The 17,679-nt window shown below is 37.2% G+C and overlaps 2 protein-coding genes and 2 long non-coding RNA genes across 5 annotated transcripts; 3 read left to right on the top strand and 1 right to left on the bottom strand.

The window, feature by feature from the left end:
• Positions 1-4,968: 4,968 nt before the first annotated feature.
• LOC125469886 lies at positions 4,969-5,381 on the top strand. The gene is made up of 2 exons (XR_007252180.1): positions 4,969-5,029; positions 5,193-5,381. It is a non-coding gene; the product is annotated as an uncharacterized LOC125469886 (long non-coding RNA).
• A 4,674-nt stretch (positions 5,382-10,055) lies between these two features.
• LOC125480479 (MDIS1-interacting receptor like kinase 2-like) lies at positions 10,056-11,158 on the top strand. Its single transcript, XM_048591377.1, has 3 exons — positions 10,056-10,234; positions 10,375-10,629; positions 10,834-11,158. The coding sequence occupies exons 1-3, from the start codon at positions 10,056-10,058 to the stop codon at positions 11,156-11,158; spliced, it is 759 nt and encodes a 252-aa protein (XP_048447334.1).
• A 527-nt stretch (positions 11,159-11,685) lies between these two features.
• On the top strand, positions 11,686-12,898 carry LOC125469882. Of its 2 annotated transcripts, none has more exons than XR_007252179.1 (2): positions 11,686-11,936; positions 12,362-12,898. It is a non-coding gene; the product is annotated as an uncharacterized LOC125469882 (long non-coding RNA). The 2 variants fall into 2 exon arrangements; XR_007252178.1 differs by having other exon boundaries at positions 11,686-11,912.
• A 785-nt stretch (positions 12,899-13,683) lies between these two features.
• On the bottom strand, positions 13,684-17,035 carry LOC103961401 (probable leucine-rich repeat receptor-like protein kinase At1g35710). The gene is made up of 3 exons (XM_048591383.1): positions 15,265-17,035; positions 14,128-15,183; positions 13,684-14,048 (listed from the first exon to the last, which is right to left on the bottom strand). The coding sequence occupies exons 1-3, from the start codon at positions 16,511-16,513 to the stop codon at positions 13,684-13,686; spliced, it is 2,670 nt and encodes an 889-aa protein (XP_048447340.1). The 5' UTR covers positions 16,514-17,035.
• Positions 17,036-17,679: the final 644 nt, after the last annotated feature.

The following is a 17,679-nucleotide window of genomic DNA, read 5'->3' on the forward strand; positions in this document are numbered from 1 at the left end:
GTTATTTGGTTTTGCAGATCAAAATTTTTCAGCAAGAAAAATATTTGGCAAATTAAATTTAGATATGAATACTTACATTTCTTTAGCATTTTCCATTCGTCTTTAGTTTTGGTGCATTGTGGTTCTAAATGTCATTTAGTGCATTGTGGTCTTAATTTAATTGCGTAGTTGGTTTCAGGATTTCTTGAGTCGAATAACAATCTGGGTGATCAAAGGGTAAAAAAGCAGTTGATCTCTGCTTGCAAGATGACTTCTTTCCATGCCTGTCCTCCCTCTAAGTCAACCGAGGATTCAAATCCAGCGGATCCAGCTCAAGATATAGATAAAACAATTCTAACTCTTAAAAAGGTAGAATTTGTTAATCCCCCCCTTCCTTGGAGTTAGTTTTTAGTGATGTGTTTTTAATAGAATTGTAGATTTGAGTAGTGTGTTTTTTCAATGGTGTTTTTTTTTTAACAATTTATAATGCTATTTGTAAAATTTAGTCAGATTGTTTTTGAACAACCATAATATCGTATGATTTCAATTTGTAATTACTTCTTTTGATAAATTTAAGCTTAGTTATGTTAGTAAATCTTTATATCTTATGTCCAAATACATGTACAATATAGTATTTGATACATATACAATATAGTTTAGGATACATATACAGTGATGTATATGTAAAGTTTTTATGTTGTAGCTGACTTTTTCAATGTATGCATTTTGTGTGTAGAGAGTGAAAAATGCATTCTTCACAAAGGCAAAATAGATAACAGATTCTACTTCATATGAAAAGAAGAGGTTAGTTTGATTGTCATTACTTTTTTGATATGGTTAAATTCTAAGCTACCTCGCTTACGTCTAATTTAATCATTTGCTTGCCCAAGTTGAAGTCATTCGATTTATTAATGCTGGTGACCAAAATCAGCCTGAGTTAATGTTAAATCAATACCATAACTTTCATTAGTCTTTGATTGCCTTAACCCTTTTCTTTTCCGTCTTCACCAAAATTTCATGAAATTTTTGCACAAAATTTCTTTTATAGAAATTAAATTGATGTACTATTTGACTGTCTCTTGGTAGAATTTTTTTATTCTTTGTTCAAAATTAGTATTGCAAATTTTAAGTGGTGGACCGTGGAACATACCCTTTTGAGATTAGCATCTAATATCTTCTTTAACACAATTTTTTATATTATATTATCAAAAGCTGTAATATCTCCATTTATGTTGTTTTGTAATTTTTGAACAATGTGTTGTTGAAACTCAAAAAGGAGTCCTTCATCATGGAACACGAAGATGTAATTAAAGTTTCTACTGAAACTACAATATACTTAATTAACAATGACAATGTTGAATCTCTTCACATTGCAAAGCTCATCCCCTCCATTAGCAATCCTGGACAGTTTGAGGTAACATCCTCAATTCATTTTATCAATTTTATTTGTTTGAGCTATTAATTATTGCACGAACCCAATTAAATTTCAATACAAAAACTTGAATTTTGTTTTAATTTTAATAGTTGGAGTTGGTAATATATATCATTGATTTAACTTTGTACACCTATTCTTCCCTGCTGGTTCCGCAAATCCGTGAACTCTGCACCAGAAATCAATGACTCTAATATATAACACCTAGATTTTAGTTATTGTAAACATCGTCAATTTCCACGTGAATATGAATAGTGTTGTATATAGTAGGTATTTAGAATTTTATGCATGTTTTAGTTTTAAAACCCTCATCAGAGCGGGCACCGTTGCTAGTATCATCTAATAGCTAGTATATACTAAAACCCAGCAACTTCACTGTATTTAAGCACAGTGAAATGACGGATTTCGAACGGTTTTTTCCTTCCTTTTAGGGGGCGTTTGTTTCACCTTTTTAAATGGGATTGGACTGGCTAGGATTATTGTCCCATGTTTGGTAAGCTTGGGGACTAACTTAAATGAGACTAGCCCGGACTCGTGTGGACTATCTCCCTCGCTAGGTCGTCTTAGCGAAACCCCCCGAAAACCACGGGACTGCTAAGACCTGCTTCGTCTCCTTTGTGTCGCTTGGCGTCCTCCCTTTGCGAAGACTTTGCTTCGTCTGCGTTGCGTCCTCTCTCCAACGAGATCACAGCACCACACCAAGACGGGTACGCCGCGCAGGTGGAGACGTTTCCGACGGACTCGCCGGTCAAGAGCAAGCTCTGCAAGGTCATTCTGGTGGTGCAGAGGGCGCAGGGCGATCCATTTTCGAGAGACTAGTTGCAGGCGGAGGCACCCAGCAGGACTCGGAGGCGTTGGGTGGGGGGAGGAAGTTGCCGGTGCGGCGGAGGTACTCGAGGTCAACGAGGCGAAGGCCCTGGATGAAGTACTGGCATCCGGTGTTGAGATCGTAACGGCGGCGGTTATGGGAGACCATTCCCTCATCTCAAATCCGAGAGAACTACGACGGCGGCGGTTATGGGAGACCATTCCCTCGGAGGCGTTGGTTTTGATTTGATCTCAAAGTATGGAACTGGGTTTCGAAGAAGAGGAAGAGCTTTCAAAAAAAAGAAGGAAAAAATGAGAGAAGTAAGAATAAAATATTAAAAGAGATATAGATAAATTAATATAATATTAGAACTTATTAATTATCCTGCTTCTTAGTCCACCACTGCATCAAACGCTTCATTAAGTTAGTCTAGCTTAGTCTATTCTAAGACAATCCAGCTTAGTCATTAAAGCTAGTTCAGTCTGAGATAGTCCGGTGTAACAAACGTCCCCTTATTTTATGGGGGTACAGTGAAAAGACATGAATGCCCATTTTTATGCGTGGTTCGCTCACGGCTTTCCTCCTCCACTGCTTCCTTCTTGCTCCAGTCCGAATCGGCACATCCCCCCGCCTTTTCCTTGTTGCTGTAGTTTGAATCCACACGACAACCTGCTCATCCAAATGAATTTCCACATCGTTCTAAACCCAAAACCCATATCGTTGTTGCTCATCCAAAACCCAGACAGCCGCCGCCACCACGTTTTACAAATTCCTCTTGACTGAAGGTAAGCGAAAATTGCCCTCTTCATCTTCACAAGTAAATTTGATTATCTATTAATTTCCCCCAATTTTTATTTGTTTCAAATTTATATCGATTGCTAGGGTTTTGGAAGGGTGTATGGTTTTTGGTAATATTCCTATTATTTTGGGAGTTTGCCCACTTGAGGTAGAGCTTTTGTAGACAAATATTGGCTCTCTGGGCAAAGTTCTTGCCTTTCCAAAATGTTGAGGAGGTGATTGAAACTAAACTAATCGATTAAGTTAAAAAATAGTTATAATCCTTTCAAACATTATTTGATAATTTTGGCATTTGAATATGAATTGGAATTGATTTTTTTTCACAAATTTTGGAACAACGAGATGGGCTGTAGGCTGGCATATTGTTGTGGTTTTGAATGATATTTTGTTTGGCATATTGCTGTGATTGGAACCTGGTTGCGTTTCATCTTAATATTATTAAATTTTCAAGTCATATCTTATGCGATTGGAACCTAAAAATGTTATGGTTTTCATAGCGGTATTTACGTGGTCTTTCTCTCTCAACTGAATTTCTCTGTCGCTGGCCCAATTCATACAAGTTGGTAGGGCAAATTGTACTTTGCTCTGCATATGAGCAATGTCTATGTTTTACCTATTTTGATAAGGCTTGGATTGTACTTGTTGATTTTTAATTTGGCTTTTGTGTATTGAGTTGAATAGACAGTTTATAGGTTTGGTTCCATATTTATTCGGAGAAGAAAAACACGAAGAAGGCAACACAATAACCCTAGCATGGTTATGTATGGAATGAATTAAATTTATTAAAGAATTATATTTTGGGTGTGTTGGTAGGAAGAAACGCCTACACTCCAAATATTTACGAATTGGATTCATTATAAAATAGGTTAATTGTATGCGTTACTTCTTTTAGCACTAAATCTTTTGTTAAATTTCATTTTTGTTGACACTTTCCTTTGGCAGTACTTTTAATTAAGCATGCAGCTTTGGTGTAATACAATTATATTCTTGAGGTTTGGATTTTTTACTCTTACTTTTCTACCCATTATGATCTAATTAAAGACATGGCACATAACTGAGCTGCAATGACTTTTTAGGTTTCATATAACCGACCACACTTAATGGAAAAATACTTTGTTGTTGTTGTTGTACTTTTCTGCCCATTATATGTTTGAGTATCTATCTTTTGGCTTATTATCAATGAAAAATTATTATATGAGGATTTTGACCATTGACTTATCATTGGTATATTATTAAGGTTAGTTTAAGAGAGAATAAAAGAAAGATCTGTTTTCACAGATGAAATTAATCAAATGTCCCAGGCTCTATAGTTCAATTCTCTCGCTATGGACATTATTCAAGAAATTGATGGTTGTTTTATCATACTGAGATTGCCGTTGTACGGTTGAAGTATTACGCTTTTGGTTTTCTCTTTGATCAGTTCAATGCCAGAAATACGGATTTGCATTTTCTTGATTTGAATTTGTTGTAGCATAGTCAGATTTGCATTGTACGGTTAAAGGATTATGCTTTTAGTTTTCTCTTTGATCAGTTCAATGCTAGAAATACGGATTTGCATTTCTTGACTTGAATTTGAGTTTTTTTTCTTTCTCAATTCTACCACAGAGATAAGTATAAAAGTTCTAGGAAGATTGAAATTGGTGAAATGCTCACTGAGGCTGGTAAGGAACTGAAATTGGAAATTATGAAGCGACAGAATCTGAGTGTTAAGTCATTGGATGGAACTTTTGTTGCAGTTATCTTGACACTATGCTGCAAGTGTCTTGACACACTATAACAGGTCTTCTTTTTGGCAAGTTTCTTATTCTGTAATGATTTACATTTGCTTTTGCATGATATCTCATAAATTGGATGTGAATATATTTGTTGTATTTCAACTTTTTTAGCCAAGCAAAATGATTTGATTGATAACTTAAAGTCGATTTCTTTTTCTTTATGTCTACATATTATAGGGCAACGACGATGGGGGTTGAAGTCGAACGCTTGCATGGGATAGATTCCAAGATTATTCAGTAAGTCACTAAGTCATATTAAACTACCTTCATTTCTTTTTGTGTTCATGGTCTAATTTTACTTGGATGATTTAATTCTATGGGATGATTTCTACGGGTTTTTTTTTTTTTCTTTCTTTTTTTTTTTTTTCTCTTTCTATTTTGTATTTTAAATACATTTAAGGTTGAAGGAGTCAACGATGGAATTTTGGACTCCGAAGAGAATAAGCCTGGTATTGTTTCTTCTTTCTTTTTGATTGAGCATCTCTTTCTTTTCTTCTAATTTTGCTTCTTTCTTTTTATTGTCGAATGTTTCAAAATTTCAACTCACATGTTCGTGTGCATTGTTGAGGAGTGTATTTTGCCATTACTATGACATTATTATGTCCTTTTAGTAATTGTTTCTTCTTTTTTTTTCGTATTGTTTTTCGCAAAACCTAATCATCATAGCAAAGCTTTTTCATACAAACTTTTTAAATGTGTTGCGAAATGGATGATGCAATAAAAAGATACAATGCGAGTATCTTTGCACGCCATAATAGGTTTTCTTTTTGGCCAGTTTGTGTTTCTCATTTACATTCATGATTCCATTATCATTTACGTTTGTTTCTGCATGATTTCTCATAAATTTGATATCATTGTATTTATTGTATTTTAACTTTTTTAGCCAAGCAAATGATTTCATTGAACAACAGATGCATCAATTGCATGCTGCAAGTGTACGATGGCGAAGGCTGGTTTTTGACAGATTACATTAAATTTTATTATTGTTTATTTGATGAAGTTCTCGATTAAGAGCAGCTGCACTTGCATTTTTGTTCATGACTAGCAACTGTAATAGTACAGTGCGGTAAATTCTCTTATTTAGTTCTGAATGTGAATGGTTTATTGTATCATATACGAAAGATGAAACGGGAATATGAGATGATATTGAAGAAAGCCTTGCAAAGCGTCTGCCTGCTTAATTCAGATACCACAACTTCGGTTATTGTTTAGGTGAGGTGTTATGTTTGTGTGAAAATCTTTGAGTCTCAAATATTTTAAGCGTTGTGTCAACAATTTGAGATGGTTGTAAAGCAGTGCATGTAGCGTTGATATCTTTTACTTTACACGCGTATTTGTTTCACTCGAACTAAACTTGGAATGTACATATTTATGCCAAAGATAAGTCAAGACCTTTGGAGCTAGATATTCCTTGTTAGAATCTCTGTTACAAAATTAGGGAGGGATCCTGTCCATTTATACTTCTATTTAGTAAGATTGGGGTGGTAAAGATTTCTAGGTGTTTTCTAGGTGTTTCAAACTGCATTCATTTCTTGCAAGACCGCATTAAGAGGCTTTTTTTTTTGCAGCACTTCGTTTGATTTCTGAACAAACTATATGTTTTATCTTTCTCTTGGGTTACAGCGTAATGTTTGGCAATTGAATTTGTAGAACGGTTTAGCAATTTTTTCACGAGCTTGCTATTCCTGCTAGATGCTCAAGTATTGTGTCTTCTACTTTTATCTGTTTCCTTTTGTGTTTTTCTGTTGAATAAATGTCAACAATCTGTGATAAACTTATAAATGTTAATAAATAATAAATGCGAATAAATATATTAACAGAGTATGAACAATGTGAAATAGTATTGAATAGACAAATTAAAGATCGAGGCTTGCGTATCACAATGGTCTTGAAACAGATATTTCGTTCCTACTCAGTGCTTGTAGTTCTACGGACGTCTGCCTCATCAGGATTCAACGATCTAAGTTAGAATTCCAGCATCGGAAAACTGACTTCTGGCGAATTTCTGTGTGGTTCTCTCAATAAGAAGGTTTAGAAATGTAGAAGAAGAATTTGATATTTTCTCTGTTTTAAATGTCATGCAGATGGATGTATATATATAATAGGATTAAACATGTTCGCAACAGGTATGAGAATGAGATGTGACTGTTGGGAGACATCACTTCAAATGGGTGCTTTGCTCTCTGCGTTTTTTCATTCACTTCATACTTCATCTGAAAAGATGAGTCTATTCATATAAAAAATAATATAATTATCAATTAATTATTACACCCTAAAGGCCAACCCCAAGGTTGAATTCAATTTCATTCTCTATGGTCCATCATTCCAATCACTATCTATAAGGGACAAAGTCTTATAAATGGAAGAAATCTTTTGGTAATGGTCAATGTGGGACTAATGAAAATTCTACTCAAAATTTCCAACATTTTCAAGCATGGAGTGGGCTAATTACTTAAAACTATGAGTATAATATTGACGACACAATACGATCTGCAAATGAATGTTTCTTATAGCCTTGCACTTGAGGTTAAGATGGTCATTTTAGCTCATCAACCATAGGAAACATAATACTTAATCCTATCAAATGGACAGTTGGAAAGCTACCCAACATAAATTGAACATCTGAAGCTCGTATCAGGACCTTTTTTTTTTAATTTCTCCATTGAAAGTTATTCTTTAATACGGAATCCATTGTAAAGAAATTCAAGTTCCATCAATTGCTAAAGCACACAAATTCATAAAAAAAATCCCAATTCATGAAACTTGAAATAATGATCAATCAAACCCAACACCGAATAAGAGTTAAATTTAATGCCCTGTTTAGTTTCTGATAAAATGCTACAAAATATGGAAACTGAGACCAAATAGAAACTGAGAGAGAGGAGGGGAATGTACGGAGACACTTGTCGGGGTAAGAATCTTGAATTATGGTCCTGAGGCAGATGGGACAACGATTTGGGTCCTCCTCCAAACAAGAAGAAGAGCTGTTGATTTTGTCGGCCTTCAACCCTTGCTTCCGCATCTTTGCTTGCTCCCTTCAATTCTCTGAGAACGGAATCTCTGTGTCTCTGATGTTCATCCTCGCGGAAGAGATGAAATGATCATCTTAGCTTACATATGAAGTTCAAGTGTGGACTACTAATGGAAAAATAACGTAAGTTTTAATTTTAAGCATAGATTCTAATAGACTTTATTACAAAGATTTAAATTCAAATTTTTATACCAAATGAACTATCTTTCAAATACCTCATGATTAGTAACTCTAGAAATATTTATCCGATAGACATTTGTAAAAGATATATAATATACAATGTCGTTGTTGTCCCCAGTAGACGACCAAAATTAAGGACACTATTGATATTTAGAACTTGCTATGCGCTCGTCAGCTTTTAGTTTTGCACGTGACCATTAAAGAACAGGCACTACCCTTTTATCTTCTCCTGCATCTGACTTCCAATAAGCTCAATGGGTAGCCGTCGCATGCCCGCCAAAAACTTCATTGGGTCGGCTGCATCACTATATGTCTTGTTTTTCGTGTTCACATGTGACACATTTACATGCCTCAACCCACACGCTTGACGTTGATTCTGATATTATATGCATCAACTCTACTCCACACTTGACAAAGACATTTCAATCCTCTTGACCAAGATATTTATGGCGTCTTTACTAAGGGGTAATGAAACAAGCGGAAACGGAATTGCACAGAGTTTGAGCAATTCCCTTGTTCACTAGCACGAGAGGAATGAAAATCTGGGTGGGACCCAGCTCAATTCGGGAATCACGTTCCAGAATTTCCCGGAGTCGGATTCTTTAACATTCGGTGGTATTTGGATTCCTCGAATTGATGTCCTCCAGCAATTAAATTTTTGTTCCAAAATTGCCCTTAATCCGTCTTCTCCAGAAATCCACCAATTTAGGAGGTTGTGGGAGGGATCTGTGAATATGGAAAGTTTTTGGGGCTGGGGAATAAGATGATATGGAGGAAAGGGGGAGGCGTGGGGGACCTGTGAAAATCGAAGCTCATGGGAAGGGCTAGGAAAGAAAAGGGGGAAGGCGTGGTAGGTTGTGAATAAATGGGAAGGCGTGGAAAGGCTGTGCAGGTTGGGGAAAGAAACAATTGGAGACCCACCTGCCGCTGAACTAGTCACACCGTTCGTCGATCTTGTCGACGGCGAACAACAGCTTCTCTCTCTTCTTCCCTAGCCCCAAAACAAAAGACCCAATTTAGTAAATTCCAAAGTTTCAATTTTTTGCATCGGAAAAATGGTTAATTTGGTTGAATGGGGATGGGTTGACTCACCTGTTTTGAACTTTTGATGACGATTGGGTCGGAGCTGGAGGTGAGTTGAAGTTGCTGGCCAAAAATGCAGGTGAGGTCCTCGTCATAGAGGACGCAAACGAAGAGGATGAAGACGAGGAGGGTGAAGAGGTAGGGAGAGAGTCGAGCCTTGCAGAAGAGGACCAGAATAATTTATTTTAATAAGAGGAATTTAGTAATCAAGCTAGTTTTAATTCCGATTCAGGTAAATTAGTAAACAAGTTATACAAAACCAATATCATTCTTACTCTGATTCCAGCTAGTTTAGTAAACAACTTTAATAAGAATCTAATTTTGATTCCCCCTCAATCCAATTCCTCAACTCCTTACATTCTTCAATCCCTTCCGAGCTCGGTCTTTTTACAAAACTCGCCTATTTGTCCCTGGCTTCCAATAAACTCATGGGGGAATTGCCTCTGTCCTTGTGCAATCTAAACAACCTCGTCCAATTGGTTTTGGCTATCAATCTATTTACTGGTCAAATCCTTCCGTCTCTTGTCTCCAATTGGACTAATATGGTCTCTTTGCAACTTCAATCCAATAGCTTCAGTGGAACCATTACAACAGAAATTGGGTTGTTGACACAATTGCAGTATCTAGGCCTTGATTCCAATGAACTTCAGTGGGGAGATTCCGACAGAGGTTGGAAATATGTACATTCTATCGATCCTCAATCTAAGCAGGAACCACTTGACAGGAGTGATCCTTCAGTGTCTAGACTATTTGTCATTTCTTCATGACTTTGATTTTTCTTATAACAACTTGACTGGCCCAATCCCAGCCGTTTTCCAAACGGCACCAACAAATACTTTGGTTGGAAACGCTGGCTTATGTGGGGATGTAGAAGGACTAAATAGTATATGTGATTCCCGCATCAAAAATTCTGAAAAGAATAACAAAAGAGTTCTAATTGGTGTCCTTGTATCTCTTTATGGTTTATTAATGGTTACAACTGTCATTGGTCTTATGTTCCGTAAGAAACCTGGTCTCGTTTTGAACAAAGTCAACACTTCCGAAAACTTTGAGAGTTTGGAGTCCATGATATTGCAAGAGGAATTAAAGTTCACGTTTGCGGAAGTTGTGAAGGCTGTAGATGACTTTCATGAGAAGTACTTGCATTGGTAAAGGAGGGTTTGGAAAGGTTTACAAGGCAGAGCTGCAATCGGGCCAAGTTATTGCAGTTAAAAGGCTTAGCATGTCAAACTCCAATGACATTCCAGCAATCAATCTCCAAAGAGAATGAAATCCGAACTTTGACTAGTATTCGGCATCGGAACATCATGAGGCTTTATGAATACTTAAAGAGAGGAAGCCTGGGAAAAGCTTTGTATGGAGCTGAAGGTGTTAATGAACTCGGCTGGCCTAACAGAGTCAAAATTGTGCAAGGACTTGATCAAGCACTTTCTTACTTGCACCATGATTGCTCTCCACCAATTGTGCATCGTGACGTAACGGTCAACAATGTATTGCTTGAGTCAGATTTCGAGGTCCGTCTCTCGGATTTTGGAATAGCGAGGTTATTAGGTACTGATTCATCCAACTAGACATATATTGCTAGTTCATTTGGCTTACATAGCACCATGTAATTTAAATTTAATTTGTATTTATGGTTCATCTTTTTGCTTATTGGGATTTGTTTTAAGGTGGCTAGTTTTGATTTTATTGACACGTCAGAGCTTGCATACACTATGTGAGTCACGGATAAATGTGATGTATATAGCTTTGGAGTGGTGGCACTAGAAGTCATGATAGGAAGGCACCCAGAGGATATGCTAGAGTCCCAGCTACAAGAATCATCAAAATCAAGGAGGAGCAATGTAGAATCGCTCCTGAAAGATTTGTTAGACCAAAGGTTGGAGCCGCCAACAAATGCATCTGCAAAGGCAGTGGTGCTAGTAGTGACAATTGCCTTGGCCTGTATAGAACGCATCCTGCGTCCAGACCGACGATGGTATTTGCGCACAAAAACTCCCAGCTCAAATTCTGCCTTGCCTTCCGGAACAGTTGACAATCAACAAGTTAATGGCACTATAAAAAGTAAATGAAAAATAGATGACAAAGGGGAGTAGCTCAAACTTCCCCATTAGTATTTCTGCTACAAGCAAGTCCATCTAATTTCTCATGTAATACATCTTCAATACCCTAATTAATCATCTGTATTATTTGTGGAATGCGGATCATATGTGCGACACATTTTCTTAATCGTAATGCTTTAAACCGATAATCCACAAGTTCAATTAAACATTGGAACAGAAAGTTTTACATTTTTCTGAAGAAAAAAAAAAACACAAAACCAGAGGAAGAAAAAGAAGATAGGCAAAATTACAACAATTCGAAAATCCTAAACCTGGTTCAAGAAAGAGACCATCTTACAATTCGAAAATCCTTATTCGCATTCATGATTGTATAATCATTTACATTTGCTTTTGCATGATATCTCATAAATTGGATGTGAATATATTTATTGTATTTTAACCTTTTTAGCCAAGCAAATGATTTGATTGGTAACTTAAAGTCGATTTCTTTTTCTTTATGTCTACATATTACAGGGGCAACGAGGATGGGGTTTTGAAGTCGAACACTTGCATGGGACAGATTCCAAGATTATTTAGTAAGTCACTGATTAAGTCAGATTAAACTGCCTTCATTTCGTTTTGTGTCCATGGTCTAATTTTACTTGGATGATTTAATTCTATGGGATGATTTCTACTGGGTTTTTTTTTCCATTTTGTACTTTAAATACGTTTAAGGTTGAAGGAGTTAGCAATGGAATTCTGGACGCCGAAGAGAAGAAGCCTGGTATTGTTTCTTCTTTATTTTTGAGTGAGCATCTCTTTCTTTTCTTCGAATTTTGCTTCTTTCTTTTTGTTGTCGAATGTTTCAAAATTTCAACTCGCAGTTCGTGTGCATTGTTGAGGAGTGTATTTTGCCATTACTAGGCCATTATTCTTTCGTTTCAGTAATTGTTTCTTTATTTTTTTCGTATTATTTTTTGCAAAACTAATCATCATAGCAAAGCTTTTTCAAACAAAAACGTGTTGCGAAATGAATGATGCAAGAAAAAAATACAATGCGAGTATCTTTGCACGCTATAACTGGTTTTCTTTTTGGCAAGTTTGTGTTTCTCATTCGCATTCATGATTCCATTATCATTTACATTTGCTTCTGCATGATTTCTCATAAATTGGATATCATTGTATTTACTGTATTTTAACCATGTTATCGAAGCAAATGATTTCATTGAACAGATCCATCAGTTACATGCTGCAAGTGTACGATGGCGAAGGCATTACGGTGCCTTCAAATGATCACTTTTTTTCTTTCTTTTTTTTTGGGTTTTTGACGGATTACATTAAATTTTATTATTGTTTATTTGATGAAGTTCTCGATTAAGAGCAGCTGCACTTGCATTTTTGTTCAGGACTAGCAACTGTAATAGTAAATAGTACAGTGTGACAGATTCTCTTATTTACGTCTGAATATGAACGGTTTATTGTATCATATAGGAAAGATGAAAGAAAATATGAGATGATATTGAAGAAAGCCTTGCCAAGTGTATGCCTGCTTAATTCAGATACCACAACTTCGGTTATTGTTTAGGTGAGGTGTTCTGTTTGTGTGAAAATATTTGAGTCTTGAATATTTTAAGCATTGTGTCAACAACTTGAGATGGTTGTAAAACAGTGCATGTAGCGTTGATGCCTTTTACTTTACATGCATATTTGTTTCATTCGAACTAAACTTGCAGTGTACATATTTATGCAAAAGATAAGACCTTTGGAGCCTGATACTCTTTGTTAGAATTTCTGTTACAAAATTAGGGAGGGATCCTGTCCATTTATGCTTCTATTTAGTAATATTGGGGTGGTAAAGATTTCTAGGGTGTTTTTTGGTTTGTTTTCAAACTGCATTCCTTTCTTGCAAGACGACATTAAGAGGCATTTTTTCAGTCATACATTATGGCAGCACTTCGTTTTGATTTGTAAACAAACTATATGCTTTATCTTTGTCTTGGAGTGGTCTGGTTACTTGAAACTATAAGTACAATATTAAGGACATAATACGATCTGCAAATGAATGTTTCTTATAGCATGGATATCCATGTATAGCAAGCAAAGTATCACTTCATTGGTTCTTACGTACTGTACTGTCATTTTAGTTACTTTGTGTAGAAATTATTCATGCATGTTTCAAGTCCCGATTAATGCATTCAATCCCCGCAGCAAAGGGCGGGTACATTTTCTAGTGGTCCTTGATAGAGAGATAATTACAATCACAATATCAATGACGACAAATAGGAAAATCAAACCAAAAAAGAAAGTATCTCGATAGAACACTTGTGTGTAACTGGTTATTCATGCAAGTACGAATTCCACATTACCAAACACAATTTGCAACACTCTGTAGTAATCAGGGTGGTGCAGATATCAATTACATGATTATGAAGTTTGTTGTAAACATCAAGAAAAAAATTAAAAAAAATAAAATTCCACAACTTCTCCTTATTTGATAGACTGCTTGCAGCAAGAATTCTAATGTGAAGTTGGAGCTACATGTTCTCTATTTTCTTCTAGTTTTGAAGGGCCGATAGCTTGTTGATGGTAAGCATACCAAATGGCTCAGGAAGGCAAGGAAGACTCTGAGCTGATAGATTTTGTGACACAAAATGCATTGTTGGACGCGTCCGTATACAAGCCAGTGCTATACTCATTACAAGCACCACTGCCTTTGCCAATTCATTGGCTGGAGGCTCTAGTCGTTGATCTAACACATCTTTCAGAAGCAAGTCTGCATTTCCTTTCATTGACGTTGATGATTCTAATAGCTGGGACTCTAGCATATCCCTGGGGTGCCTTCCCATCATGACTTCTAGTGCCACCACTCCGAAGCTATAAACATCACACTTGTCCGTCACCTGCATAATATATGCAAGCTCTGCGTATAAAGAGGACAAAATATGTCAACTCTACAAAAGATAGTACAAAGTTGCACAACATTAAAATTTTTACATTACCTGGGGCCATGTATCCTAGCGTACCAACAATGTTGGTCCAATTGGATGAATCAATACTCAATAGTTTTGCTGTTCCAAAATCTGAGAGTCGGGGCTCAAAATCCTGCTCGAGCAATACATTATTCACAGTTACATCACGATGCACAATTGGTGGTGAGCAGTCATGGTGCAAATAAGAAAGTGCATGAGCTAGTCCTTGCACAATTTTTACCCTTGTTCTCCAGCCAAGTTCAGTAACCCCTTCTACCCCATACAATGCTTTTTCGAGGCTGCCTCTCTCTAAGTATTCATAAAGCAAGAATATGCAACCCTTCCTTGTAGAGAAGCCATATAGTCTTATGACGTTTCGATGCCGGATAGTTGTCAAAGTTCGGATTTCATTCTGAAAACTTTGAAGATTGATCGCTGGAACGTCATTAGAGTCGTCTGTGTTAAGCCTCTTAACTGCAACAACTTGGCCTGATTGGAGCTCTGCCTTGTAAACCTTTCCAAAACCTCCTTTGCCAATGCAGTATTTCTCATGAAAGTCATCTACAGCCTTCACAACTTCTGCAAACGTAAATTTTACTTCCTCTTGCAATATCATTGCTTCAAAACTCTCAAAGTTTTGAGAAGTTTTGATTATCTGAGGCCGGATCGTGGACTTCTTGCGAAACATAAGAAAGAAAAAAATGGCAATTGCAACAGTTGCGAAACCGCAAAAGGAATAAAGGATAATGGATACTTTATTCTTGTTAGCCCTTTTGGAATGTGTATTGGAAGACTTAAATTCAGTTCGTCCATCTGCATGACTCCACAAGCCATAGTTACCAACAAAAGCACTTGGTGGCGCCTTTTCGAAAATGCCACGGGTTGGTAATGGCCCTGTCAAGTTGTTATACGAAAAGTCATACCTACTTAGATTTGACATGTCAGCTAATGCTGATGGGATTTCGCCTGAGAGATGATTGTGTGAGGCATTGAAAACCTCTAATCTTGTGAGCATGTGCAATCCTAATGGTATTGCACCCGATAGTGAATTGCTGCTGAGATCCATGTAGACCAAACCTGTTAAGCCTACGGCAAGAAACAGATGAGTTGGTACTACCCTTGTCAAATTGTTATTAGACAATGAAAGAAGCTTGGGGTCCAACATACCTGAAATTCGTGGGATCACTCCTGTGAAGTTGTTAGCGGACAAATCGAGTTCACGAAGGCGAGAGAAATTGCCTAGACTCTGAGGAATCTCTCCTGTCAAGTGGTTAGTGTGGAAAGAGAGTAGCTGAAGCTGAGTCAAATTGCCTAGACTCTGAGGAATCTCTCCTGTCAAGTGGTTATTGTGGAAATAGAGTCCCTGAAGTTGAGTCAATTTTCCTAGACTCTGAGGAATCTCTCCTATCAATTGGTTATAGGACAAATGCAATTGCTGAAGCAGAGTCAATTTGCCTAGACTCTGAGGAATCTCTCCTGTCAAGTGGTTATCGGAGAGAGAGAGTACCTGAAGTTGAGTCAATTTGCCTAGACTTTGAGGAATCTCTCCACTGAATTCATTGGCATAAAGTCTCAGATATTGCAATTCTCTCAACTGCCCAATTTCTGCTAAAATGGTTCCGCTGAAGCCATTGTTCTGAAGGTACAAAAAGACCAATTCCATCCAATTGGAGACCAGAGAAGGAAGGTTTTGACCAATAAATCGATTATCATGTAAATCCAATTGAACGAGGCTTTTCAGATTGGACAAGGACAGAGGCAGTTCCCCATTGAGTTTATTGGAAGACAGGGACAAGTGGGTGAGGTTTGTACAAAGACCAAGCTCAGAAGGAATTGAAGAGTTTAAGGAGTTGAATGAAAGATCAAGGAACTGGAGCTCCCTGAGTTTGCCTAAAGAGGGTGGAATTTTCCCTTCCAGAAGATTCCAACTCAGGTCAATATATTGAAGACCAGAAATCAAACCTATATTGTCCGGAATTGGGCCAGAGAATTGGTTCGAAGTCTTGTCATAAAATGTGTTGCCCAAGTCCAAAGTTGTGAGCCTGGAGAGATTTCCAATGGCAGATGGTATAGGCCCTCGGAAATAGTTGCCACCCAGGTTCAAGTGGGTGAGATTCGGAAATAGAGAAAAATCGAAGAGAGCGAGTGTTCCAGTAATTTGCATATTGGAGAGGTCTATTTTGGAGACTATGTTGGTTTTGGTGCAGGCAATGGCAGTCCAGTTGCAGAGGGTGTTGAGGTTGGTGAGGGACCATGAATTGAGTGGCGAAGGTGGCCATGATGATGAAGACAAGTCGTCCTTCCATTTGATGAGTGATTCTGCTTGTTTTCGTGGAGATATTGATGTCGTTTTGATCAGTGGCAATGCGAACAGCAGCAGGAGCATATAATGAAATGTCATGGTTTTGAGTTGCATGATGATCTGTTATTTTTTCATGGAGTGTTTCCCTTTGTCCAAGGCACAAATAAGTCGGAGCTAATAATTGACGCTTGGAATTTCACACATGAGCATTAAAGGACGTGTAATGCCTTGAATCTTCTGCTGCCTCTGACTTCCAATAAGCTTAATGGATTGCTGCTGCCGGGCCCGCCGAAAGCTTCATTGGGTCGGCTTCCGAGAGCTACCGGAAAGTACCAAGTTTTTCTGAATTTCCTTTGTTTTTTTTGGTCGCAAGGTTTTTCTGTTTTTCATTTACTTTTTATTATATGCTTATGTTTGTGGTTCTTGAATTTTGAATTTCCATGGGCATTGGGCAAATTTGTCAATTTCGATAGCCAATTGGCTAATTTTGTCGAATGAAAATGTTTACAAATTTTTCCATTTGAATTTCTAGTTAATTAATCTGATTAATTGTTACTTGATTTTGCAAGTGCTTTGGTAAAGACATGATCAACTCCGTTCACATGCTGCTGCTGCTTGCTTTATTTGAAAATCAAGCGTCAGAACATCTGCTGCACTCTTCTAGATGTTCTTTTCTTTTTGCTTGTCGTGTTTGCTTGTGACACGTTTCCTCGTCTTAACCACACGTTGCTAGACGAGAGATTTTTCGATGTGACCATCACACGAGATGGTACACCACATGTCTCTATATAAATGATAGGATATGTGTGTTAAATGATTAATAAATTAAAAATTAAAATTTTCCACCACTTACATAAAAACAAGTAAGTGTACTATTCGTGTTTCCGTCAGAACTAAAAATTTCTTCAGACTTAAACTCTGCTAAAATGACTTGATGTGACCAATCATTTTGCGTGCCATATCCTTCGGCCGATCACCTTAGAATTTTTCAAAAATAAGACATCTTTGAACTTTGTTCAGTCTGCGCAAATAGACGGGGCCGTGGGAAGACCAGACGGGGCCGTGGAGATCATGGAAGGCAAGATTGGGGCCGTGGGTCAATCAACATTAGCACCACACATCTCTTGATTTTGAGTTGAAAAATCCTTTCCAAAATTCCAAGCATAAAGAAAGGTTTAGGAAATCTGCACCTCCGAAATTTCACCAGTGATTTAGTTACGGAACTAAAAGAATCTGTTAACAAGGTTAACTGAATATAACAAACCATGGGTTCTACATGA

Source organism: the organism of the source record quoted next, unplaced genomic scaffold (genome assembly GCF_019419815.1).
Source record: "Pyrus x bretschneideri cultivar Hongxiangsu unplaced genomic scaffold, Pyrus_bretschneideri_v1 Contig10, whole genome shotgun sequence".
In the NCBI taxonomy this organism is placed as follows: domain Eukaryota; kingdom Viridiplantae; phylum Streptophyta; class Magnoliopsida; order Rosales; family Rosaceae; genus Pyrus; species Pyrus x bretschneideri.